Here is a 27,388-nt window from a genome sequence, read left to right on the forward strand (position 1 = left end):
TTATCACTGGGTTTTTTTTAGAAGCACACTCCCAGGTGTGCTAAGACGGCACAGCGCCTGTGTATGAATTTATTATGGCAGAACGACCTCCGTGCTGTAGTATCGTTTTCCCATGCTGCAGGGTGCGAGTGTCTCATTACCTGCATATCAAAGTGTATCGTACATTTCAAGCCTCACTGGGTCAGTGTTTTGTCTTGTTGACATTTAGCATTGTCTGTTGCTGTGCCCCGAGCCAGGCAGGTGGAACTGGGACTCCTAAAACTGTGCATCATGACCGTATCGGAATGACACTGGAGTCGGTCTGGAACCTAGGAGCCTCGTGTAACGGGACTGATCCGTTCTGCCTTGTCTGGGGTGTCTTCAGGGATCTCCAGGTGTCCTGTTGTAGAGGGTGCTGTGGGTATATCCACATGTTCTTAAATACTAATAGTTTTCTGTTGTTCTACTGGGCATTTTAATTATCTGTGCAATGTCTGAAGTCGGTTTTCCTAGACGCTCACCTCTGTTAACATCCCTGTGTCTTTAAATTTAGGCAATGATTTAGCTATGTAATTATCTCTTGGTCGGGGGGATTCAAAGGCATTATGGTCCTCAATCCCAAATGTCCAACACCTAAATGACAAAAATGGTAGCTAAATAACAAGCCTGTGCCAGTGTCAGGGCTGTGTTCATGTTGGGAGTCTCTCATCCTAACATAAATCAATGAAAAGTGAAATTTGAGCTATTGTATTCCTTCTAAAAGACCAGAAGAGTTTGAAATGATGTTTTACTTAAGCAGTTCAACAGCGGAGAAGCTTCAGGTACCCATAGCATTGGGTTTTTTGGCACCGTTTTGAAATTTTGGAATGTGATAAACAATGCTGTAACTGTTTTAAGGCGGTACTCTTCACTCTGTGTGTGAATTCAGTCCATAATGTCGTAAGTGGAAGTTAGTCCGAAACGTGTGGCTACTGTGACAAATTTTCCAGTTAAGAGCTATAACAAGGTGAGGCAGGTTATGAACAGGACTGGCTGTGTCCTTCACATCGGTTTTTACTGGGAAACTACTCTAGAGCCCAATACAGAAAGAGTATTGATATCAAAAGAATATACAAAATGTAATAGACACCCCATTTTCCGCTGTAGTAAGAGGAATCTGTTTTTACGGGATTTTCTATTCAGTGGAAAGAACCATTTGCTGTCTTTCACAACTCTGTGTTGTGATGTAAGGTGACAGGTGAGCAGAAGAGCAGCCAGCTGGAAAGGGGAAGTGAATCACTACTATGATACTATTCTAGTAGTTAAACTTCTCATATTTCTCATAACATGTTTCTAACCAAGTCTTTCTCCACACCACGTTAGGCTAAGGGTAGGTAGGTTGAGAACTAAGAACTAAGAGGGTTGAGAGAGTGTGGGGCGAGCTGGCCCAGCCATGGTGTTGAAAATGGCATCCTGGAGTCTTTGATGAAATGGCTATTTGACATCCGCAGCACATTACTGCACATTTATGACTATTGTAAACATTTATAAACTTTCTGCGCTTCTTTATCGCTGAATAATCACTTGCCTAAAAGGGCAACATGTTTTTGTAATTCATTATTCTGGTGTTTCACCTTTTTCAGGTGGTAGTTTGATTCTGCTACTGAAAGGAGCTTGTGTTTCCACTTTCCGCTCCAAAGTGGAATCGATCTCATTTTTCTACCACATTATGAGCTCTGGCTAGATAAGCACGTTACGCCTTTTGTTAGAATGCATGTCAGCTTTGTGTGCCAGGCATGGGTGATAAGCTTTCTTATTCTTCTCGGAATATTTGTTTTTCTTGGGAGTCCTGGCCCATTTCTTGTATACTATCAGTAAACCGAGCAGGAGGAGTGGCCTGAAAACCATTATTACCTACAACATCCTGCCAAAACTCGACTCCAGCACTGCTCAAGATCAGGCGGAGGCTTGCTGTCTACTTTGTCTGAGTCACCTTGAAATTACTGGTGTGGTGCTGTAATTTTGTAAAGATAAGGCTCTTTTTACGTGTGCAGTAACCACGTCATACGATGGTTTCACAAGTCAGAACTTTTATTCTTGCAAACGTTCTCAGCGTTTCAGTCTCCCATGAGCTGGACACCCCAGGCTTGCTAGTTGCACATCAAGGCGTTACATTTGTTCAGGCGTTTTCCCACATTGAAACATGTTGGTTAGTTTCCTTTTTCCTGTCCATAGCCCAACCTTGCTATATGGTCCCCTTCTGTACAGATGTGATTCTGGCCTGGGGTCAGTACTCCTGATCTGGCATGAGCGCGTTTTCAACAGACACCTGTTGTTGTACTCGACATCTCGGAAATAAGTGAAAGGCAGAGATCATATCGGGAATAGCCACTGGCTATAGCCATGAGTAGAAGAAATTGGGCAACGGTCACTCATAAACCCTCATTCATGGCAATAACATAGGGTGACAGTGGCTGTACCCAGACTATCTTAATCTCCCTGACTAGATCTGGCATTAGGACACTGTGGGGAAAGGACCTTGTGTGTGTCTTCTCCCTCGGGAAATGGGCTTTTTTGTCACATCTTAAACGCATCTCAACCCATCCAACCGTGACTCCTTGCATCCCTGCACTTCCGGGGTCCTGCGCAGGATACTGTTTCGGGCGTGGCCATGTCTTGTGGAGTGTCATTCAGTGCCGCAGGGCATTGTGCTTTTCTCTTCCTGGAACAGCTACTCGTTGGTGGCACAGGGGCCACGTGGCGTCTGCTGACACCTGCTCTGCCCGTTCAGGGTCTGCCTCTTGCTTTTGGGAGTCCTGCACTGGCTCCTCGCTGTCCTCCCTCTGTAGGCTCCTCACCTGTTTTCTCTGCAGCTGTGGTCAGTAATACGGGTCAGGACAGCAGGCTGTTCTCGGGAAAGGGACAGGCACGCTTTCTCCTGATGGCTTTGAGGCAGCCTGTTGAGTACAGAATCCTATGACACAAGGTGGCATCAACATGCTGATGGTGACTTGAGCAGAACAGGCACATTCAGCCACAGCATGAAGGCCGCAGAGCGTAGAGTAGACTGTGCTACCTGCTTGGTTTGGAAGCTTTCTCGATTCTTTTTAACCCTGGCATCTATTGGTATGTTTTTTTGTAACTCAGTACTTGGTCCATTACTACCTCTAAATACACCAGCTGCTTCTCATTTTTATGACCCTTAGACTGTCTGTGCTCTGTCTGGGTTAGATTTGAGACAATTGTTCGGTTTATAATCTGGTACCTCGTTCAGTGCCCTTTCAAGAATTTCTATATTAGAGTTCTTCCGCTGTGTCAGGATGCAAAGATTAGCAGCATTCATGAGACACTGACATCTGGAAAACAGGACCTGATTGTTGATTGGCTTACTGCTCTCAGTCAGTCTGTGTCTGGGGAGAGCTGTCTACCCTTCCTGATCATTTAGTTCCAGCCTCTCTTCTGCAAGCAGCCTTGAGATCGTGCAGTGTTGTGCTCAATCATCTGCACAACCAGAATCAACAGTACAGTGTTTGGTGAGTGAAAATAATAAGAATCTAGCTTCTATAGCAAAGTTTTTGTTGTGTGTTGAAGTAGATGAGTAGTTGAGCTGTGCACGACTATGCAGGTCTGAAACCCCATTGGCCTGATGTCAATTTTAAATCTTCCAAAAGATTAGTAAAAACAGATCACAAGACTGTTACTGTCCAGTTTTCACTAATTACTGGTGTATCACATTCATGTCTGTAAAGCCTGCATAACCACTAGAACACCCTGCCAAAATCCAATAATAGTAATCCAAATGAAACTGTCCCAAGAATGTGAATTAAACAGTGACCACATGCAAAAGAGTGAACAGAGGCATTTCCATACCTTTAAAACTATTTCAGACCTGTGGCCTTAGTTTAGTTATGCGATGCTACTACTGGATTGATCTGTGTTCAATGTTAGAGCTTTCATGCTGCAGAATGAGCCTGGTGATCTGTTCATACAGTATATAGTAACATAAGCCCAAGAAAATGTTAGTAACATTTCAAGACTGTAGTCTTGCGTCATTCCTTTTAACGTGAAGGTGGCAGTTTGCCTGTTCACATTTAACCTCGTAGGCTGTGGAGGATGACATGTTTTTTCATTTAGCTTTAGAGTGATCAGGCAGTTGTCACGTAGCTGCCAAGCTTTCGGGGAAACTGACTCCCGGTTGATTCATCGTAATGCAGTGGTAATGTCCAGGCGGTAGAACAGTATGGTTCTTGCTGCCTTCTGGGCTTTTTGCGTATATCAGATGCTTCCATGTTGTGCAGTCGCAGGGTTTGCTGGGATTATGGTGATAATACAAGAGTGCATTGACAGACAGACCTGTCATAGGCAGAAAGCTTTGCAACTCCCTGCAATACTTGCAAGAAAATGCAAAAACATTGACAGCATCGTGAATCCCTTTGAAAGCAGTGCTTTGCAAGTCTTGCAGTCGCATGACAACACACCTTTTGTGCCGTATTGGAATCGGTTGCACTACAATGCTACATTTTCTGCAGGTGTGCAGTGGGGCGCAGTATTTTTAAAGCCGGTGACCATAAATGGTTTTTCAAACTAAAATGGCATCCCCGATTTGGAGCATATTTATTACCTCCTGTCTGCTGGCTGTGGAACCTGCGGCCTCACTCCGCCCCTGACCTGCCTGCTCTTCCGTCTTCTGCTGTGGCAGAGGCTACACAGCCCAGTGCGGGGGTTCAGCACCGATCGGTGGAGAGGCGGGGGGGCTGCTAAGCGCCACCCTGCCGGCAGCAGGCCCGTGCCTGTTGGAGAATCCCGGCAGCAGGTCAAGTCCTGGCGGGACCTGGGCTCAGACTGGTGCGCACAGAGTCACCGAGCACCGTCCGCGCTTGTGGGAGCCCCCGGGGAGCCCCGCTCGCCCCCCGCTCTTCCTTGCCACGCACGTCTCGCGGCATATTCCGTCTTCCTTCTAACGTCCGGTGGGGTATAATGTATACCACCTGAAAGATCTTCGGTTATATGGAATGCCGTGAGAAATGATGGGAATGTTTTTGCTACGCAAATCAATTGCCAGCCATTCATAAATCCCTGTCTTATGGTAATGGAGACGTGTTAATTTATGGGAAAACACAGCTGTGAGATTTCAGAGCTGTGGAGAACTTGCAGGAACTTGAATGGGACCTTCCCTGAGCATTAGTTATGCCGGGACACTCGATGAGTCAGCTTCTCCGCTGACGCCACCTACTGTATAGTGGCACTGGCCTAGAGCGGATCAGGTTTGTTCGTGCCATTTTTTAACAATTTGAATTTTAGCGCTTTTTGAATCATTTGTCATGGTCTAAATTTTCTTAGAGTTGCACCCCTGCTCCTGTGTAGATACCGTGCTGTTGAATGCGAAACCAGCTTTTTAAATAACTTTATTCAGATGGGAGATTTTCTTTTTGATTCCCTGTAATTCTGTAGAGCAAGAAAAACTATGCACAACTTACATTTAGAATCACTAGAAATTATAAATTAAATTAACAAATGACAAGGTTTAAAACGGGTTCCAAAGCGTGAACAATTGAGGGTATCTGAGTAACAACAGAAGATGAGAGATCAGCATACAGGGCATATAATACAAGTCAAGTATGAAACTGTAACCCTGACGTGGCTTAAAGATCTGAGTGAGATTTCAACAAGTGGAAAACAAATAGTGGAAGAGTAAAATTGTGAATAGATATTGATAATAGCCTAGATTTGTTGAAAGCTGCATTTAAATTGAACAGGACACCCAGCAGGTGCAGACAAAGGCATCTCACAGAACTCACGCCGCACAATTCCAAACCCACGCTCTGTTGGTCCACGTGCAAAGAAGAACAAACCAGTATTTGAGAAGTTGGCACATCTCAATAGGCTGTTTGAAGAGGCCCTGCATAAGCAATAAGCTCGATGTCCAGTATCATGTTAAGTCAGAATAGCCAATGTAAAGCACAGAACTGCCTCTGTTCGCCGTTTGTGCAAAGGTTGACAGAAAAACTAACATTTCCCCAGTTGGAGTCTGTGAGTAAGGATGGACTTGGGTGGAATATTTTCCTTCTGGAATTTGTCCCTGGGTAATTCGTCTTCGCACAAATGCTGCTGCTGGAAGAATCCCGGCTGCAGACGAGGGAGGGATCGTTGTGGCGATGCCTGGGGAGCCCAGGGGCTTTGCTGGACATGAGATGCCTGACCTGTGTGGACTGCGATCAGCTCTATGAGCATTTAGTTGAAGAGCCACTTGGTAGGTCGCTGTAGCAGCTGATTAACATATCACTGACTCGCTTGATTCTGAACATGCAGGGTAAGAGTGAGAAACAGAAACTAGGGCAGCAGCTTAATTTTAGAACCAAAACCCCCATGGCAGCACTCTGGAAGTTCAAAAAGAGCTGCGCACTGGGGCATTTCAGGAAGGAGTTTGAAAAAATGTAGAACATTCCTGTTTTTAAGAAGGGGGACAGGGCAAAAATAAAACATGTCCTCATTCAGTACAGGCTCTGTGGATTGTTCTGTGGGAATTGAAGTTTTGTTGAAGAATACAAAAAACTTTTTATTCTAGGGTTTTGTTCATAAGATGGTATATGAAGTAATGATGTTGGCTAATTTTGAACATATTCTAACTTAATGTAGACATGCCTTTGAAGTGTGTGATCAACAGGTTACTTGCTTTTGTTCTGAGGGAGGCCTTTCTTTGTGTAGATAGGAATAGTATGTGCTTGTTCCTGATGTGAAAGAAAAGGGCAAGTAATCTCACAGACACAAAGCCAGACATTGCTGATCTAACTGGGTTACTTATTAATCATCAGTCATCTGTGTGTTCAGCATTTCCTTGCACAGCTTTGGACCGTGTGCACTAATTGGACAGGGAGTGTCCAACCCTGTGTGAATAAACCTCTCTCTACCTGAAGCAGCTCATGCTGAGTTAGGTTCATCTGTGAGGCTTGACGTTTCACGGCCTCTCGTCAGCTGATGGCGCAACGACGCATGCAAGTCCAATAGCCGTGACGAAAGACTGAAAGGAAGCGTTGTGAAAGCTGCCCCTTCTTTTCTTTTCAATCGTGACACCTTTGGCTTTGTGATTTTTCTTTTTGTGCGTGTGAATTACTCAGGCCTGCAGCTGTTAGGTCATCTGATAAGTCAGATGAGCACTTCAGTTTGGGAAATGAAGTGTCGCTACTTGCTGTTTACTTGGAACAAGTCTCCAAATAAAGTGTCGGGGAGTGTCAGACCGGATCTCTCATATTTGCTCCCTTACGGCTACTTGATGTGCTTTTTCTTGAGTAGCAAGATGCCGAAGCAGGAATCTTTAGGTTTAGGCCAGGTGCTGCCTTGCTTCGATTCTTCTGAGCCTTAAGGCATCATTTTACAGTTGTTTAGTAAGATTCACAACCAGTTTTAAAAAATAAAAGTAGTGAAAGTTTTTATGTTGTGTATAGTTTTCGGTGTCCTTGGGTTTGGAAAGGAGCTATATAAGTAGGTTATTATCCATCGAAGTACCTTTTATAAAGCCACTTGCATTTCAGATATTAAAAATAACTGGTGACGGAGCTGTAGCAGTTACTGTAAGGATTTGAAAACTTACACTGAGATTTCTTCCATGTGCTATAGACAAATATAAAGGAGACAAAATATAAAGGAGTTTCAGCATGTTGAAAATTTACAGTACACTGCTTGTTGTTGTACCTGATCAGTAAGCATGTGAATGTGCAGTGTTACAGTGGTAAAATGTCTCAATTTTTTAATGTTGTAATATTGGAAAACCAAATATGCTTATCTTGAACTAGTAGTTTTTTCTTCATGAGGCACTGATCATTTTATAATCGAGTACTTGAAAACAATTTCCTTTGTGGTACGTTTATTAAATATTAAATATCCTATGTTCGCAACTGAGTGATAGTGGAGACTGGTTCATTTTTCAGCATTGATCTCAGTAGTATTCTGATCAGTGGATTTTATTTCATACGTTTTCAACAGTTACTTGTGCAGTTAACACGCAGTAATGGAGAGCGAACCTCATTGTCCACAGGGAAGTGCGGCCCTCTGCAGTACTTGTAAAGGGTGTCTCAGCTGCGGCAAAGCAAACAGAGCAGGCCGTGTTGGCGTGACATGGTGACCGCAGTCAGTAACCCCTTGCGTGTGTTGCGTTGTTCCAGATGAGCCTTCCAGCCCCAGCGTTGACCATGACGTCGCACACATTCCAGCTTCTGCTGTGATTTCTGTCGCACCAGCCATAACTACAATCCCCCCCAGCCCAACCTCTCCATCTCCTGTCATTCGGCGCCAGCTGTCTCATGACCAAGGTAAGGGCTGGACTCCACCTGGGTTTCTGTCGTGTGCTGGGTTGGCATTGATGTACTTGACATGGCATTGCTCACATGACATTCTCCTGCACTCTCTGGCAGCTGTAATGAAGTCGTTTGTATTCTTCTTTTTTTCTTCTTTAATCTTCACCTGAAGATTCTCTTAGGATCACTATTCTGGAGTCCCAGTCTGGTACGAAAACAGAGCGATCAAAATCGTACGATGAAGGATTGGATAATTACAGAGAAGAAGGAAGATCGTAAGTTGGCTTTTTCCCCGTTATTTTTTTGTTCCTAAGAAGGGATATTGCAGATATCTAATTGAATGTTATTTCTACCCTTGTTAGAAGATCATCCATTAAACACGTGTCCAGTCTGAAGGGAATTAAAAAGGTGAGTCAAACAGTTCAAGTCAGTATTGTCCTGAGTCAAGTGTTTCATCAGGATGAAAGCCACTTTCAGATTTGAATATTAAAATAAGTTGTATTTGTGAGTGTGTTTTGAAAAACGTGCTGAAAGTCTTTTGTCCCATTTCCCCGTCCTTTCTCCATGCGTAGCTAAGCTAGATATCTTACAGGAGCTGTGTGCAGTCATCATTATATGCACAGGGCAGTTATCGGATACCTGCCTGTGCTTGTACAGTCAGCCTACATGGGTATGAAATTAGCATGCCCTGTAAAATATCAAGCTTGTCCTTTTTGTTTGCCAATAAATACATGTATAATAATTTCTACTATAACAAGCATAGATATAGAATGTTAGTGTTGGATAGGACTATTTTTTTTCCCCATGTTGTCACACCCTGATAACTTTATTTCAAGAGTTGCACATTGATATTCTTGTTTTTTTTTTGTTCCACACAAGCCACATAGTTATTATAATCATTTAATTCACTGCATAATGATTTCTAAACTGTATCACAGGTGATTCACTGGTAGGTGTACATTAAGTGCAGTGAATATTTTGAGTAAGTCCTTGAAGCCATTAAGAGCCCATGTCTTAAGAGATTTATCTTAGTTGTTTGACTACTCAAGTTGGAACAAACATTAGGAGACACTTGGTCTTCCAGAAACTGAACTCAACACCCCTGATTTATACTTTCGAACACTGTGTGAAGAAGACCGCAAGTTCCTTCTGTACTTATTCGTGTAAAAAAAAAGGCCGGTGAGTGCAAACAAACACATTATCCCGAGCCACACATTGTTCAGGCAGTTTCTGCTTTCTGCACTTATTTAAGCAAAAAAAATGTTCAACTTCAATTTTTTCAAGATGTTCTTGTTGTTTAAAAGAAGCCCATTGCTTCTTTCGGGATTTTTCTGCTTCAGGTCACCATTATGGCTTTTATTGCCTTTTTCTCAAATTAACAAATATTCAAAGATTTAAAATCTCTAAATTTTAGATTTCACCCTTGTCCTAAATCTAAATCTATTTTTTTAGTTCATATTCAAATTCTGTGTCCTAAATTTATATCGGGAATTAAGGCTACAGCAGTTCCCAAAGCATGAATGAGGTGACAAAACAAAAGCAGAAACTCGAAGCTCTGGTGTTTGAAACCTGTAGTGTGTAATTTAAGGTATTCATGTTCCCTGAAAGTAAAGACATGGCCTCTGGAATAATAAGCTGTCTGTATGAATGAAGCAAGTTTCTGAGTTGAAAGGAGGAACAGAGTTGCATTTAAACCTTTCAGTTAAGGTGAATACAGCATGAAGACCATCAAAGCTTCTTCCGTTCATTTCAGTCATCTGGAGAAAGGGGGTATTGTGTTTTTGTCCTATACTTCAGTGTTGTTCTTGACTTCAAAGCACAGGTAATGTGTGTTTATAAAAAGATCTACACATCTATAAACTGTACGGCTCCTTATAATGTAATAGTGGGGCTGATGCCTTAGTGATAAGGATAATCACTATAACCCTTAAAGTAAAAGTATAAAGGGAGATGGAATGGGCAGGGGAATGAAGTGGATTTAGCATTGCTGTGTGGTATGTAGCTACTGTATATGCACCTAAAAACCATGAGTGTTTCGGACAACAGGCTCTTAAAGGCATAGTCTCCCTCAGTCAGCCCTGGAGGATAAAGATGTCATACCATGGTGCCCAGCTCTCCTTTAAATCACTCTACTGTCAAACCCAACAGTTTAAGCAGTAGTAGTTTGCAGTGTGCTGGTATTACAGTGTAATAAAGTTGTACCTCTTAATATTTCTTCTCCTTTTATGCCGCAAAAGTTCAAGAAACATGTTACGAGGGGAAGAGGAGAGCTTGTTACTTGTTTAAAAATGTCTGTTGCCTGTATCCCTGTGAATATAGTGGGTTTTCAGCTGTTGAATGCCTCTGAGGCACAGCTTTTTGCAACAATCAAAGTTTATGTATCAAATGCACAACAATACAGCGTGCAGCAGTAGTTGCTGGCAGTGAAATGAAAAGCCCCCCTCCTGCTGCTCTTCCGCTGTGCCCGTGCCGCTGGGACTGCCTCTGCCCGTGACGGGCCCAAGCTGCCGCCCCGCGCGGGCCTGAGGGCTCAGGAGGGGCAGAGTCACGCTTCTCAAGTGGCCAGAGAGCTGCGAGGAGGAGGTCCAGCCGAAGGCCGGAGAGATTCGCTGTACAGAGCGTCTTCTAGTATGTAATAAGTGCCGGTGTGCAGGCAGGCAAGCAAGATGGGCAGCATGTCACTGGTAAAGAAGTGTTTCCCCGGTGGAGATGATGTTGCTTCAGGCTTCTTCGTCTGTAGGAATTGTAACGGTTGTTTTCGTGTTTAGGCTGTGGACGGCCAGAAGTCTTCTGAAGATTCGGGGTCGAGAAGAGATTCTTCCTCTGATGTTTTTAGTGATGCGACTAAGGAAGGGTGGCTTCATTTCCGCCAGCTGTCCACAGACAAGAGCAAGGTAAGAGCCTTTTCTGAACGTGCAGCTCAGAGCTCTGTAGGGCACAGGCTCTTGAGTGGGAGAGAAGTCCTGGGAAAATGGAAGGGATCTGAAACCCATTGCTTTTAAACATTTAACACAGAAATTAAAGGACGTGGATATTAACAATATTCGTTTTTCTGAACTCCATTGCTATAAGCATTTGTAGAAGCTGCCTTGCTGAACATAAGTTGATCAGCCTGTAATAAACACTAATGGTTGAATTATTTTTGACTTTCCCTTCAGAAACATTAAAGAGAGGGATGTTTTTAAACGTTCTCTTTACATGGTTTCACATCTTTCCGTGGAAGTGTTTGTCCAGACCGTGGTTGTCTGGCCTAGTGTCTAACTGTTCTGTAGGTCCCTTTAAAACAGCAGCACTTCGAGCTGGCAAAAAGCTGTTCATTTGGTAAAATTAGGTGTGGAACTAGCTGTTATAGCCTAAGAGCTGAGTTGATTGTCAAACTCCAGTATCTAGTCATTTTGCTTTCATTAGAAGTGTTTTGGTTACATCCATATTTCCTGCAGCTTTACTGCTTATGTTCTTGAACATGTTTTTTTTGTTAATTCCATTGTATGATCCTTTCATAAGCTTGTATTACAGAAAAACTTGCAGTTTGTCTGTATTCATTCTGCTTTATTCAGAAATATCTCAAGTGCCCAGATCAGCTAATCAGCTCCCACAGAAATGTTTTTTGTACTGTTTCCAAATAACCTTAAAACTAGTGTAATTGTAAGTTTGCTAAATAACATCCTTTTATTCATAGTTCTCTAGAGAATGTAAATCAGAATTTTTCTGTACCCACACACTTGCATTTGCAGTTTTTATTTGCTTCACAGTACAGTAGTGGGCATGGTGGCTTGTGCTGTAGTTACATACTGTCACTGTTACCCAAGGGAAACTAGTTGAAAACTGTTCAACAGCAGATGAATGCATTTAAACACTGGCAACCTGTTACTTGTTAATGCACTGGATTGTTGGACCTGCTGAACCTGTGGCCCCCCCAGGCTGTTATACTGCTGTACTTCAACTCAACCGGTGCCTTAATTATTAAATCAAGTTGGTTGTCAATTTATCAATTATGAATTAAACCAAGGACCAAATTATAGTGATGCATTTTGCAAGAGTCAGAGTAGCTCTGCAAAAGATTAAAAGATGTTGCCACCTTATAGACCAACTTAATTTTATGTAGCAAATATCCCCTTGTAAACTGTCATATTTGAAGTCTTGAGGGAAAAGTTCCTTTCAGAGAAATGTGATCTAAAGTGCCAGTTTCCTGAAAACGTGCTTCTTTATGTATCGGTGAAAGATTGTTTAAAATGTCTACAAATATACAGTTTTCCCTTTTGCCCTGATGTTTTTCTGCAGTGAGTTTCCTGCAAATTAGAGGCAATGTTAAAACGCCACTTTCCATACAAACCAAGATAGTCCTTTACTGAGACTGATGCAGGTCGGGCGAAGTAGATCAGTGAGATGGGGGGGGTCCGCATATCCTCTCCTACTGTGCAACCCTTGAATGAGTCATTTTGTGAAAGTACTTGAAATTATGAATGTAGAAACTCATGAAAATAGAGGTTTTTATTGTACTTTTTTTTTAAAGGCAGCCTCTTGATAAAAATGGGAAATTCTAGGCTTTTATTGGAAATAATAAACAATCTTAGACTTAAAAATAGTCTCCTCTTTTTGCTTCATTGTGAATAGTGAACAATTGTATCCACATTGCTTCATGAGAAATGCAGTAGTGGAGATCTTAAGGAAAGAAGAGATGCTTCTCTGTATAAGGAGTTCTGAGGGACTTGAACAAGCTTTGTTGAAACAAATACCATGATCTACTTCTCGAAATGTCTGGGTGCGATTCTCACATCAGTCAGATCAGCTGCACACCAAACCCCGTAGGTGTGCCAAATGGCCTGCTCTTGTCTGAAGACTTCATGCAAGAATGAAGCACTTGACATGTCCAGAAATGAGTTTATTGGATGTTTCAAGTGCTGTAGACCTCACAGATGAAAAATTGAATTTTTGTTTGTAGAAAGTAGAGTGTTTTTTATTTTCATTGAAATTTCTCATTTAACACCTTTGACATTTTGCCCCAGTGTTCCGTCTTGTCGCACAGTGGCGACCTCGTCTGGAACGGACGTTTTAAACTTGGCCGCGTCTTTCCTTTTCTGTGTGCGGCAGCGCGTGGGAGGCGGGATCCGCCCGTGGAAGCAGATGTACGCGGTGCTGCGAGGTCCCTCGCTGTGCCTCTACAAGGACAAGAAGGAGGCGCTGGCGCACGGCTCTTCCCAGGCCGAGGAGGAGCTGCAGCAGCCCATCAGCATCAGGGCCTGCCTGATCGACATCTCCTACAGCGACACCAAGCGCAAGAACGTGTTCCGCCTCACCACCTCCGACTGCGAGCACCTCTTCCAGGCCGAGGACAGGGAGGACATGCTCTCCTGGATACGGGTCATTCAGGAGAACAGTAACCTGGATGAAGAGGTGGGCAGGCCTGCGCAGGACGTGCTCCCGCGTTTCTTGAACGCAGAAGTAAAAATGTTATTTCTGTGCAAATCCCTGAATGTTTGCTTTCTTTTACTTGTACTGATGAGCCTAGCACAGTACACGACGTAGTTGTCTTCCACATTCGCAAGGGAATTGTGCTGGGAAAATGTGCATGTCTTCTGTCGTAACGTGTTGTAGTACATGAGGTTAAAGAATGTCGATACTTTCCCTAAGGTTTTTGTAATGTTATCCAAGTACATAAAATGAGATTTGTTGGGGTTTTTTTTTTCGATTGACCAAAATGAGGTTTTAGGAGTTCACCCAGGCATTGTGGTTTGTTTTAGAACGCGGCCGTTACCAGCCGAGATCTAATAAGCCGGAAGATAAAGGAGTACAACACGATGATGAGGTGAGTGCTCCGGAGGGGCCTGTCGGAAACCCCTGTGCTCACCGTCCTTCTCCCATCGTGCGCGGCTGACGCTTCCACCCGTCTCCCAGCTCGCCGAGCAGCAGGACGGAGCCCTCGCCGAAGCCGTCCCGGCAGTCCATCCGGCAGGCTTTCCTGGGAGGCAAGGGGGATCCCAAGGCCCAGAGCCCGCACTCGCCGAAGCACGATTCCGAAAGAAAGCCGCTCCATAAAGGTAGTGACCCCTAACTTCGGGTGGTGCAGTGGAGCTCTTCTCTCATCTTCCTGGTTTTCTCTGGAACGTGTGATCTCCTGTTTCTGGACCGGCTCCAAAGCAGCAATACCTCATAAAGTCAAGAAATTAAATAGCGTTTCTCATGCCAGAAGACTTGTTAATAACATGGTGACCATATTTGTATGCGGTATTCTAAACGAGGTCCTGCAAGCATTATACCACTTTGAGATGACATTCCTTGCTTTAATATCTACACTTTTGTAGTGTAAATCCTCACATTGTTCACTTTCTTAAAGCTTTTTTATGAGCATTTGTGAATATGCACCCAAATCATGCGCTCCACAGCATTACAGAACTGCTAGAACTACTCAGGGATGTGGAGTTCTTTATGGTTGATGCCTTATGTGCACTTATCCATTTGTCAACAACATGGTGAAGGATAATTCATCGGACCAGATCACATTTTCCACTGCTTGAGAAATCATTTCTGGTGCTCTTTGCACCACTGTCCTCATAGAGTTGTGTTGTCAGGTGTGATGAGTAGTTTGTGCACTGCAACCCGACTATGGTAGGTATACTGCTCTGTGGTATTCTGTGCAGTTTTTGATGAAACCAGCAGCTCAGGCCCCAGGTTGAAATTTGAAGTCTTTTGATCTGTATATGCTTGCCTGTTTTGCCTCTCGCGTTGAATTAATGCACGGATTATCACACTCATGGGGTTTGTGCGTCATGCCTGCTATTGTCCTTTGCCGATGACCATTGCTCATGAAGCTTCAGCAAGTTGAGCTCTCTGGGACAGCTTTTTTTGTAGTAGAAAATGTAATACTATTACCTTTTCCAGATGACAGCAGTCCACCAAAGGATAAGGGAACCTGGAGGAAAGGCATTCCTGGGCTAATGAGGAAACCTTTTGAAAAGAAGACTGCAGCTGGGGTGACTTTTGGAGTTCGACTGGACGACTGCCCACCTGCTCAAACAAACAAAGTAAGGCGCAGTTCACTGTCACTTTACTAATTTTCAGGTAGCTACTAGGCTTTTTTTTTTTACTTGTTTAACTCAAGAAGTCAACAGAAAATTCATTGTATTAATAAAATTTGACTAAATGATTTCAATGATTTTGGGTATGACCAAAGGGATGCTTGATGCATGGTGCTTCAGATGAAGGAACTCTGAGCCCTGTTCTTATAAGGGCATTCTGTCTGTCCTGAGTCCCCTTTACAAATTAAATGTTCCTGGAGCTGATTTTAGTCCTTAGTCTGTTAGCATTTTTGTCTTCCACCTTTGTGCACCTGATCTTTCATTTCTTTAAGATGTCCCAGGTGACATGAAAAAGGTGACTTTTTCTCCCTCCTGCTCTGGCGAACGGATTCTGCTTGATTCAGTGCAGTATGTAAAGTGTGTAAGGGTTTGTGTGCGTGACCACGCGGTGTCCTTTGTGTTCCAGTTCGTGCCGTTAATCGTGGAGATCTGCTGCAAGCTGGTGGAGGAGAGGGGTCTGGAGTACACAGGTATTTATCGTGTTCCAGGCAACAACTCTGCCATCTCCAGCATGCAGGAGGAGCTCAATAACAAGGGCATGAGCGACATCGACGTGCAGGACGATGTGAGTGTGCTCCTCCGGCCCGTTTCGTGCTCGTCCCTGAACGGCGCGTTTCTGCACAGGGGCTCAGGTCAACTCACCCCACTCTCTCTCTCTTGACTTGGGCAGAAATGGCGGGATCTGAATGTGATCAGCAGCTTGCTAAAATCCTTTTTCCGAAAACTTCCAGAGCCTCTCTTCACAAACGGTGAGAGCATGCAGCTTCCTGATTCATAGAATTTGCAATTCGTAGGTCATTTCAGTCTGATTTATTGAGTTGGGCATTGATCATCTTTGCTAAAAAACATAAGAGTTGATACGTTTTTGTAGAGTGTCTTTCAGGTAGTATTTTTGACTCGCTTGAAAAAGCTAATTTAATTGTGCATTGCAGTTTAAACTATAAGCATTGCTGGGATTTTTTAAGAATATTTTTTTGATCGGCGACAGCCAAATCTAAGACTATAAGACAGGAGAGAGGAGGACATTTGGCTTGTCTAGGACCATGCAATTAAAAAGCATCATGAAGTCTTTTCTGTGAATGTATATATGTAGTTGTAGGTATTTTGTCAGATGGTTCCTCCCAGAAGTGACAGCATTAATGACTTCCTGCTTGGACATGGAATCTGTTGTAAAGTCCACCATCTAGTGGGTGTTTTGGGTACTTCATTGTTTTTTGGATTGTCTGTTCATGATCTTTTCTTCTTCTAGAAAAATATGCCGATTTCATAGACGCCAACAGAACTGAAGACGCAGTTGAGAGGTTGAAAATACTGAAAAGACTGGTATGTGGCACTACAGCAGTGGCCGCATTGTTTTATGTATAATTGATTTAGGCAGAGCCCATTGAAACCCTTTCTTTTATAGCTTCACGAGCTGCCAGACCATCATTATGAGACTCTGAAGTTCCTCTCTGCACATCTCAAAACTGTGGCTGAAAACTCAGAAAAAAACAAGGTGAAGTAATGCGAAGGACAGTTCTCAAGAGAATATATTGAAAATGTAACTAAGCAGTGATTGTGATGCCATATTGTTTGCATTTCTTACACTATATTAAGAATAAAATGTAAAAATGAAGAATAACTGGTGAAGAACATTTTTAAGGGGGAAATGTAAGAGTTTATTTTTCCACTGCTCGCTAATATGGATTGATTGATGGCTTGAACCAGACACCCCTGTGTGTCCATGTGCAGTACTGAACACTTTTCCTTGTGTTATAGATGGAGCCGCGGAACCTTGCAATAGTTTTTGGCCCAACCCTGGTCAGAACGTCCGAGGACAACATGACTCACATGGTGACTCACATGCCTGACCAGTACAAAATAGTGGAGACACTAATTCAGCATGTATGTCTTCTTAGTTGTGGTGTCATCTGTTTATTTTGTTTGTTTAAATCCAGCGGATTGTGAAGATGCCTTTTCTCTTCTCTGTTTCAGTATGATTGGTTTTTCACAGAAGGAGCCAGCGAAGACCCTCGGGTGTGTATGTCTGAGAAGTATAATATGCACAGCTGCTTTCTTTCATTTCTGCGCTTCATTGTTGCTGAACAACCTACTTAACAGCTCTAAAAGGCCTTTATGAAGAAGAGTTTTTGTGTAGCTGAAGGTAGTTTCGTGTGTTTGACATCAGTTTAGGGTGGAAGAATCAGACGACTCTCTCTGGTGAAACATTCTAGTTAGAAAAATGTATAGTAGTGGCATGAATCTGCTCGATGAACTGATACTGCTGGTGCAGGCTTGCTGGTATATTTTTGATCTTGTATGCCAGTCAGTTCATTGAAACACGAGTCAATGACATCCTCACAGCCTCTTTTGTGCTGTAAAAATGATTTCCCATTCCTTATGTGCTGTGCGCTTCAGATTTATTCATAGCCCAGATAAAGTGCGTAACTTTACACATAACGTAACAGATTTATAGAATTCATTATATTTTGTCTAAAAAAAAATCTAAAATGTATTCTGCAGTTTTATTTGCATTGCACAGGAGCAAAGTCGTTAATCATAGATTAAGTCCAGACAACATGAGGGTCCTATTTATTCACCCCCCTGTAGTTAGAATTTAAATCAATTGAAGGGTTGCTGTAGCATTTAAGGCGCTGCCTGTAATGAGCTATGAGGATCTTGTGTTTTTTGACAATTACTCTGGGGCCCTGGGATGCCAAACAGTCTCCACCCATTACAGTCCCCCCAGTCACATTTCACTGTGGTGGTTTTCAGCATTTACTTTATATCGCAAAGATGCCAGTTTGTGTTGGAGCTCTCCAGCTGCTGCCTTTAGATTAACAGTACTGCTGCCTCCCAGACCACTTGTTTCCTTCTCCAGACAGGAGAAGCAAGTCACAATATCCAATCTATAACATTCTTTTACAACCTTTCTGTTTTGTTCTTGGCTCATTGGGTGAATAGAGTAATCTGCAATGCACCATATATAACCAAACCTAAGATGCTGGGGTCTAGGATTATGCTAGTGTTGACATGTCCATTGTCTCAGAATCATCTGTTTGTGATCTCTGGGAAGAGCATCTTTCTGGGACTCCACCCTGAAGGCTCACTGCCTCCTCTCTCTCCAATTGTAGACCCCAGTCCGTGAGGAGAATACAGTTGAGTCTCAGCCAGTGCCAAATATAGATCATTTGCTCCCCAACATTGGGAGGACTGGCACTTCTCCAGGAGATGTATCAGGTAACTGGCCTGCACCAGATGATCTGTGGGGTGGGTTAACAACGACGTCTTTATTGCATTTACAACTGTAAGCTGAAAGATTGTTGTGGAAGTTATTGCTTAGAATGGAAGTGTGTAAAAATAGTAGGGCTATTATATTAATGCTGAGTAATGTAGTGTAATCCTCAGAATGATAGCCACATTCATTTGCTTTTCATTAAAGTATTTCTTGTAAAATGAAAAAAGCTTTCAAAGCATTTGTCAGTCTCTGAAGGGCAAACTATTTTGACTTTTGTAGAATGTAGCCATCTGGTAAGAGTCCATTTGAAAATAAATGGAAAAAAATAGTTAAAATAGTTTGTTCTTGTTGTGTAGAATTTGATTTATTTTTACCATTTTATTTAAAACGAGCAGACTTTTGATTTGATTATTTTAATTTGATTTTTGTTTCCTCCTGCACATTTCATTGGTCTTCCTGTCCTTTTCCTTAGTTTGATTTTCATAGGCTTTTTTTTTTTCTTTCAATACTCTTTTGAGTGTGATCCTGCCTACTGTTGCACTAACCCGGCATGTTCTTTCCCAAAAAAAATCTGATCCCTTTGTCTCTAGTTTTTCTTGTTGAGTGTTTGAAGGGCTTTCCAGCATTTACACATACTGATCTTGAAACAGGCCAAGTGGGAGGAGTCTATCACACGGTGATGTCACTGATGGATTCTGTTATGTCACTGATGGACAGCTGGAACTGTAGGAAGAAGGAGGATTGTTGCCCCCAATGTAGCTGCCTAGTCTGCAGAAACCCCCGTTTCTTGTAAATCCAAAAACAAAACAATTATTGTCATCCGTGGTGTACATTTACTTTTAAGAATATTTCCAACAGACCAATGCTACTTTCTGAAAGTGTTTCTGCTGTTTCTTATTATTTCTGAAGCAGACCCTGAGGAGAAATAGCATGGTATGGTGCGCCAGTTTTGTAATAGTCGTGTAGCATTTAAAAAAAAACCATGTGTCTCAAGGGGTGTGGTGCCGGGGCTGAGCTTGCTTCCAATGAAGGAAAAATACAAACGAAACCAATCTGATAAAGCAAAAGTTTTAATTGTGTGAAGCAAACACACAAATCTGGAACGAATCTTGATCTGTGCCTTGGAGGGCCTTCGTTTGCCCCTCCTGTCGACGCCTCTCTTAGCTAGCCCCTTTCTGCCCCCTGTCATGTCTGGCCTCCGTTCCTCATATCCGCTCTGTAGTCTTCATCCTGCATCTCACACCACAGCTCCACAACCCTTCACCGTTCGAAACGGGGCCGCAGCAGCTGGGAATAGGAAAATCGTGTTGGTGAAGCCTTTTTTAGGAATCTCGGTTTTATTTGCTTCGAACCGGGGAGCGGTTGTCGTTCAGAACACGACTCGTGCCTGGTGTTGCCCCAAATAAACCTTGAGGCCTTTTTAAAAGGCGTAGTGAACGTTTTGTAAGAAACCCATCATGTTTATGTTCAGGCTAAATGAGAAACCTTCATGCTAATAATTCTAACCTTAGTTGCAGTTAGCTTAAAACATAATAGGTAAATAAATCGCTTTGCTCGCCTCGATTGTTAAATGCAGACACATGTTTCAGTCCCGTAAATGTCTTCAGGCCTTTCATAATATAACTGGTCTTCAAAATGTAAAGGGCAGTAGTAAAATTCCAGTTTCAACTTTTCTTTAAAGACCATGGTGTTGTAGTTGTCATGAGCATTGTGCATCATTAACTCAAACATAGCCAGTGATATTTCCATTTTTTAAACTTGCATTGTATAGACATTTTCTCACGTTTCACATCACATAATCAAGCCATATCATGAATTACATGTTAAAGTAGATTGTCACTTCCATTTTAGTTTGAAGAGCAAGGAAAGCAAAGGTTTCCTTTTCTATATACAAACGGGGGTTTTGAAATTGTATCGAAGAAATTGAAATTTCCTTTTGCTTTTGGATCATGTGGATAGATTTTCCATGTTTGCTCTTCAGCAGGCACACTCAATCACACATTGTACACGTACCAAATGTTTTGTATACCTGTATTTGCAAGTGGAAATTATGAATGGCCTGCTGGTGAATTCATCATACACACCACACACTTGAACTGAAAATGGGGGAAAGGGGCACTTCAAATTCAAATGTTAGGTTAAAAATTTAAGCTGATTTTTGCTTCATAGCTTCTTTGAGTTGGGAAAGAATGCCAATGCTAGTGAATGCAATTCTTTTAAGTGTAAAGCAATGCTTGTAAAATAATGCATGATCTGCTTTCTGTCTTGGAGAACAGGGTTCCCTTTCCATTATTCTCATTGAACAGGTTCCTCTCACAAATCACAGCATTCTCGTTCATGGCGGTGGCTTTCTGTGGTGCTTTCATCTCTGTGAGCTCTGACTGTTCGACATCTTCTGATCTTTCTCTGTTGCATTGTGGATGTGTGGATCTGTCTTTCTCAGTTTCATTTAAGTTGAAAAATTCAGGTGGTGAATATTTGGCTGATTGTGTTTGTTCTGTCCATTTCAGATTCAGCCACTAGTGACTCTGCAAAATCAAAGGTGAGTCTTTGCATTTGCTGTTTGAGTGTTGATCTTTTACACAAAAGGCTGACATTAGTTGTAATTGAGCAGGTAAGAGATCTGAGTACACACCCGTTTAGCCTGACTTTCCAGGGTCAATGGAATATCAGATTGCCAACCACATCATGTGTTATGATTTTAATAATGGCCTCTTTGCAGCAAATTAGTTTAAGGAGTAAAAAGTCTTTACGATAAACAGAACCTGTACTTTGGATCATTGGATCATTAGCTTGCTCACTGGATGTGACTGTAGATGTGCCGGAACATAAATTCTGTTTTTGTAAAATTGTCATATGATAACTAGAAAAAATATTAAAGCGCAAAAAGTGCATTATTTCCACGAATATATATTATCAGAATATCGAATGTGAAACGTGAATTAGTAACACCAGATTTTTGTTTCTGTAGTTGCCTCTGTCTGGATAACACCACTACAAATACTTTGAAAACGTGCATCACGTTTTTTGTGAAACCCTTATGGCTTAGTCTTAAAATGGTGTGAAGTTAATATCATTGAAGAGGGAGGACTGAATTTAGCTGGAACGGTATCTTTGTTTTTTTGTTTCAGGCCCATTATGTTGTGTAGTTGAACTTAAGCCATTCTGTTGTTATAGGATGAGAATATTTGTGCTCAATGTTTAAAACATGTTTGGGCTCTCACAAATAATCTTTGTTTTTCTTCATCTTTGAATTGTTCTTGCATTATGTTCTTATGTTAAGAACTTATCTAAAGGGTGAAATTAAGCACTGTTCTCTTAATATGGGCAGCAGTATGATCTAGTTGTTAAGGCTCTGGACCAAGTCGTGGTGGGTTCAGATTCCTGTCGGGTTGCTGCTGCACTGTGTTCTTGAGCAAGGTACTTCACTAACATTGCTGCAGTAAATGTCCTGCTGTGCAAACGGGTCTCCAGGTCAGCGTTGTAAATGAGAACTTGATATCCTAGACTTGCCTAGTTAAAGGATTACGCAGCTTGTGACTTGCTTGACCAATCCTTGTAGAAGATCCTTCACTGTTTAATTGAGAATTGTAGATGTAGATTTTTTCAATGAAAGATGCAATTCTTTTAGCTACTACTTAGCTTAATGTAGGCGTTCAAGGGATTTGAGCTCCCTGCTGATGTGTAACTAAGAATTAACCTCAAGTTCTTTCTTTCATAGGGGTCTTGGGGATCTGGAAAGGATCAGTACAGCAGAGATCTGCTGGTGTCCTCTATTTTTGCTGCCGCAAGCCGTAAAAGGAAGAAACAGAAGGAGAAGCCACAGCCAAGCAGTTCAGATGATGACCTGGACAATGTGTTTCTGCAGAAGGAGCCTTCAAGGCAGAACCATGACACTGTGTGGTCTAAGGATGGCAGTGCAGAAGCAGGGAAAGAGACTGGCGCATCAAACCAAAAAGGATGGACAAAGGAGACTCAGGATGACAAAGAACAGAATAAGAGTTTTGATTTGAGGACCAAGGCCAAAAAGGACCACAGAAACTCGTTTTTCTTGAAAGAGAAAGCGTCCTCTGCACAGCCCTCTCCTTCCCCTTCTCCCAGCCCAAAACGCACCAGCTCTCCCAGCCCTAGTTTTCGAATGCAGCAAGGTGGCAAATCCTCTCTCTCTGACCCCCCTTCGCAGTTTGATGATGCCGTGTCAGACTTGGGGACAATGAACAGCACAAGTTCCCAGGCCTCTATCCATAGGGCACGGCCTAAAAAGTGGACAACCCCTGACATCAAAGGCAATGAGTCCATTGCGGCAGAGATCAGCTCCATCACCTCAGATTATTCTACCACCTCATCCATGACATACCTAACGGGCATGGAGTCCAGCATGCTGAGCCCCGAGGTCCAGTCGGTAGCAGAAAGTAAAGGAGACGAGGCAGATGATGAGCGGAGTGAGCTTATCAGTGACGGAAGACCGATGGAGACGGACAGCGAGAGCGACTTTTCCGTGTTTGCATCCTGCTCGGCTCCAGAGAGGATTCTGCGGGAGTCCCTCCAGGATAAAGCACAGCAACGTCGTAGAGGGTCCAACGGGAGCGAGCCTGTGGGCACCGAGGGAAGTACCACGCTGAAGTTAGACGGCTGGCAAATCTTTCCATCTCAGAAGCTGTCGGAGAGCGACGTGCTCTACAGGAAAAAAACGATCCATCAGAAAACCGACAGCGAGTCTTCAGCTGAGGGAAAGAGCGATAAGGAGTCGAACAGGCTGTCGCGGGTCCTGGAGGTGATGAAGAAAGGAAAGTCAACTGGGAGCCTGAGCTCCTCAGCCAGGAGCGAGTCCGAAAAGCAGGAGCCGGCCTGGCGTTTGAAGATTACAGAGCGGTTAAAATTTCGGCTGAAGACCTCGGCGGATGACATGTTTGGAATCGGGCCGCCGAAGGCCAGGTCGCCCGAGACGCGCAAGAAGAAGAGCATCAAGCGCAGGCACACGATGGGCGGGCAGCGGGATTTTGCCGAGCTGGCCGTCATGAATGACTGGAGGGGCCGCGAGCAGGGAGGGGGCGATCTGGAGTCGGAGCTGTCCGCGGTGGACCGCTTGAAGCCCAAGTGCCACTCGCAGGACTTCTCCATCAGGGACTGGATTGCGCGGGAGCGCTGCCGTGCCAGCAACCCCGAAGTCGACGTGGACTCGGCAAAGGAGCCACGGGCAGCCGCCAGAGATGACGAAGGCCCCTCCAAGTCGACGACGCCTTTCTCCGCCCAGGATGATGCTGAGGGCCCCAGCGGTTTAACCGCGATCAGCAGGCCTCCCCCCTCCGCGTCGCCCGGCCCCCGCACAGCCGAGCAGCCGAACGGCGACAGCCTTCAGAGCAAGAGCAAAACGAGCCTCAGCCTCTCGGCGGACGCACACCCGCACAAGTTATCCGGCGCCCATGTTGTGAGGTCACGGTTCTATCAGTATCTGTAAAACCGCGAGCGAGTGTGTGCGTATGTGTGCATGTACACTCCCGATTGGAATCATAGGACACCAGGAAATGTTACTGAAATACAGTTGAAGGAAGGATTGGCAGTACGTGGCGGTAATGTCTTGGCCTTCATGAGAGAGAGACGTGATGGTTCGCTGGTATTTTGTGAAGGGACTTGAAAGCCCCCCCCTCCTGTTGCCTCCCATCAGTGTGTTAACAGAGACAGCTGCCCATACACAAGGCGTGCTGTTACTTGATGTGAAAGGTTAGAAGTGTGTTGCGACCTACCTACTTCCCCATGTGAACCTAATCATCTCCCAGAGCACTTTTTTTTTTGCACAGTACGCTGCTGCTTTGTCTCAGTTTCATCTTGTGCGAATCTCAGCAGGGTTCAGGTCAGCTGGAGGTCAGTGCCTTTTTGTCACGTTGAAAACAATTTCACCCACAATGCACCTTCTTGGGGGTGTTGCGTGATGTCGAAGAGTGGGATTAATTATATATTATATGGTTCCTTTAGGAACCTACCTACTCTATTTGATTTACATTTTTTGCACTGTTACAACAAAAACGCACCCAATTTTTCTGTGCTGCCACCTCTAGTATTTTATGTGCTCTAGAATGTTAATTTTGTTAAATCATTTTAAACTTCAGCAAAAGGCAGTTTGTTTTGAATATTTGCAGTTGAATGTTCTAGATATTCATGATTTTCTCGTCTGAGCAGTAGTGAGAAGGCACTTCTATTGCCGTTGTACGAGTTTGTGGAAGCTGTCTCTTTGATGGGAAATACAAATCAACATGAACACACCATAGGAAACAATTGGCTTTGCTCACCTAATGATCGGTTTCCATTTTTGTATTTTTCATCGTTAAATGAAACTCTCGAGTTTGCCTTGCATAGCAATCCCCTTTTCAAAGATCCATGATCATCCTCTTGTATCTCCTTTCACGGAGCCATCAAAGTTGTACTCTTTTGCTCTACTCTCATAAGGCTTCAAAGAGTTTTAAGAGCCAGCGGATGCGTTTCCTGCCTTGCCAATCCTGGCTCGTCCCAGTTTTTCTCATCTCAATTAGTTCTGCTCCATAAAATTTTGAGAGGAATACAAATGCCACAACAGGAGCGGTAAAATGTTACTTCAGCATTCAAGTCTGACATTTCTTTTGATGAGATATCAAACTTCTGCTAATGTTTTTTTTTGTTCAGTTTCCCTGAATTTCTGTAACATTTGCTGGTGTCCTTGTAAATTTGACAGTGTATGTGTATATATACACACTGTGTATATGCTGAGAAGCACTAAAGAACACAAATGCAGTTGATTTCCAATACTCATTTGTTGCCTTTTTAATGTGACTCTGCATATATAATATGGGTTACTGTGCAAGTTTTTTTTTTATATATATATAAGGATATAACAGTACTTGGTAAATACCTGAAATTTCATACACTGTCTTGTTTTTAGCAACATCATGGCTTTGAAGCAAAAAATGAATTTGGCCTTCTGCTCATTTTGTCATACCCCAGTAATGCTGGAAGACCACAAGGGCTTCAAGTCATTGGGTATTTATTTTATTACTTTAAAAACTACAGGCTATAGGTGTCTTAAGTATTACTGATGATTTGTTTGCTTATATTATAGTAGACATTTACAGAAGCAAGACAAAAGTTCCATTCTTCCTACAGTAACCCTATGAAGAATGTATATGCTTGCTGAAATATTGATTAAATCTAGTTGCTTGTTATAATTCTTAAACTGTAAATATTTCTGTACTTGAACTGTCTTATTTTTGTTCAGCCTGCGTATGGGCTGGTTTCTGTGCTGTGTACTGTGGAAACCCTTTGCAGTGCATTGTAACAGCCAGACACTCTGTGCTAGTACAATAAAAATAAACGTTTTTATATGACTGTGTAACAAAATGAGTACTGAACAACACTTCTGATGCAATATGCTCTGTGTTGTGTTGCAGTTATATTACCATTGCATTGTCAGTTTCTGGTAACAGATTGCAAAAACCAGATTTTAAATCCCATTTATCCAAGAAGAAAGTGCCTCATTGAATTGGTTTTGGGTTAGTTAGGGTGCCATATTGTCTTTTGTTAAAATATTTAAAATGTACTGTGAATGACTGAATTTTATCTACAACTCATGAAATAATTTTACAGATCTAAATACAGGCAGATTTGAGCTTCCATTCTTTAGGCATTCCAGTTGGGTCTTGAAAGTGTTTTATATATTCAGATTTTTAATTTTTTTTTTGTTTTTAATGGGACTTGAAATGTATGTATTTCTGTAAAATAAGTAACTTAAATGTATATATTTCATGTTTAGTTTTTTTTTTTCCAAACGGATTTGATAAGTGTTGTAACATAGGCATGTAGATACTGGACCCTGGAAAAACTGGTTAAGTTTTTTCATCTCTGAAACTGCATGAAAAAATGTTTCATGAAACTGGACATTGTATCATGCCTGTGTACAGTTATACAGGGGTCTAACCCCTAAACACACTGGAAATAAAAATCTTTGTGATTTAATTCGTGTGGTGGTGGTGGTGTTGTAAAGATGCAGGTATGAAGATATACACTACATAGGAGTTTATGAAGTTTTTATTTTTGTAAGTGTCTGCAATGCAGGAAATAAAGGTGGATTTTGTTGTTAATGAAAAATGTATGTAAAGTCATTGGCATGGAATGTTTCTTTCCTTTTGCACAAAAAGCATTTGAAATCCCAATAATCATGGATTGCAGCTTTTAAGCATACAAGAACCATGCACATGCACTATCAGGAATGATGAGGTTTAAAGAAATTTAAAAATGAGAATAAAAACCATACTCCATTTCTTAGATCTTTTCCTGATTCTGGTATTGTTCATGTATGTTTTTTTTTCAGTAGTCTCTTTAGTTTTAAAAGCAGGTAAGCAAAACCCTGCACTTTTCCACATTAAATGATACCTTCCAGGCGTTACCTTTTGAATTTCGTTTGCTAGTGCTAGCTGTACAAAAACTCCAGATCACTGCTATGAATTAAGAAAAGCCGTGCACCTAGTAAAGATCCCTGTGGTATACCCTCATTCCTCATGACTAATGTCAGAAAACCATTGCTCTTAGAATTTGTAAGACTAATGTTCAATCAGACACACTTTGGCCATGTATATTATAAAGTAGTTACTGACTGAATTCCAGGAATGCATGTTCAGCTCGGTAGGCATGTGTGTCATGTTTCTCTAGGTTCTCACTAATTTATGGCACCTGTACATCCACCCACTGCTGCTTATTGAACATGCAAGCAGGCTTGTGAAGAGACACCCGGTCATAGATCCTGTTTGTTTATATCCACTGCTCCTGGTGCTCGTTAGGTAGTGGTAGTCTTGCAAGCCAGCTAGAAGTGGCCCACAAAT

General features: G+C 42.6%; 2 protein-coding genes across 12 annotated transcripts in view; one reads left to right on the plus strand and one right to left on the minus strand.

The window, feature by feature from the left end:
• LOC102685199 (rho GTPase-activating protein 21) overlaps positions 1-26,525 on the plus strand; it is a 106,339-nt gene extending 79,814 nt beyond the window's left edge. For 5 of the 11 annotated variants that reach the window (XM_069191587.1, XM_015353456.2, XM_015353453.2 and 2 more), the window contains 17 exons: positions 8,118-8,264; positions 8,422-8,524; positions 8,612-8,657; positions 11,018-11,143; positions 13,341-13,643; positions 13,991-14,055; positions 14,145-14,287; positions 15,129-15,271; positions 15,732-15,890; positions 15,996-16,074; positions 16,575-16,648; positions 16,731-16,820; positions 17,084-17,209; positions 17,300-17,341; positions 18,439-18,574; positions 21,053-21,084; positions 22,264-26,525. In XM_069191587.1, the coding sequence (XP_069047688.1) occupies positions 8,118-8,264; positions 8,422-8,524; positions 8,612-8,657; positions 11,018-11,143; positions 13,341-13,643; positions 13,991-14,055; positions 14,145-14,287; positions 15,129-15,271; positions 15,732-15,890; positions 15,996-16,074; positions 16,575-16,648; positions 16,731-16,820; positions 17,084-17,209; positions 17,300-17,341; positions 18,439-18,574; positions 21,053-21,084; positions 22,264-24,000 (3,551 nt within the window). In that variant the 3' untranslated portion in view covers positions 24,001-26,525. Of the gene's footprint in view, positions 1-8,117; positions 8,265-8,421; positions 8,525-8,611; positions 8,658-11,017; positions 11,144-13,340; positions 13,644-13,990; positions 14,056-14,144; positions 14,288-15,128; positions 15,272-15,731; positions 15,891-15,995; positions 16,075-16,574; positions 16,649-16,730; positions 16,821-17,083; positions 17,210-17,299; positions 17,342-18,438; positions 18,575-19,192; positions 19,476-21,052; positions 21,085-22,263 lie in introns of all 11 variants that reach the window. The other 6 variants (XM_015353455.2, XM_015353458.2, XR_011189947.1 and 3 more) reach the window with 5 other exon arrangements.
• Positions 19,595-27,388, minus strand: part of si:ch211-285f17.1 (sickle tail protein homolog) — a 287,428-nt gene continuing 279,634 nt past the window's right edge. Inside the window, exon 22 of the mRNA XM_015353441.2 lies at positions 19,595-19,829. Within this exon, the coding sequence (XP_015208927.2) occupies positions 19,803-19,829 (27 nt within the window). The 3' untranslated portion in view covers positions 19,595-19,802. The remainder of the gene's footprint in view (positions 19,830-27,388) is intronic.

The sequence above is a fragment of the Lepisosteus oculatus genome, chromosome 6, assembly GCF_040954835.1.
Source record: "Lepisosteus oculatus isolate fLepOcu1 chromosome 6, fLepOcu1.hap2, whole genome shotgun sequence".
NCBI lineage: Eukaryota > Metazoa > Chordata > Actinopteri > Semionotiformes > Lepisosteidae > Lepisosteus > Lepisosteus oculatus.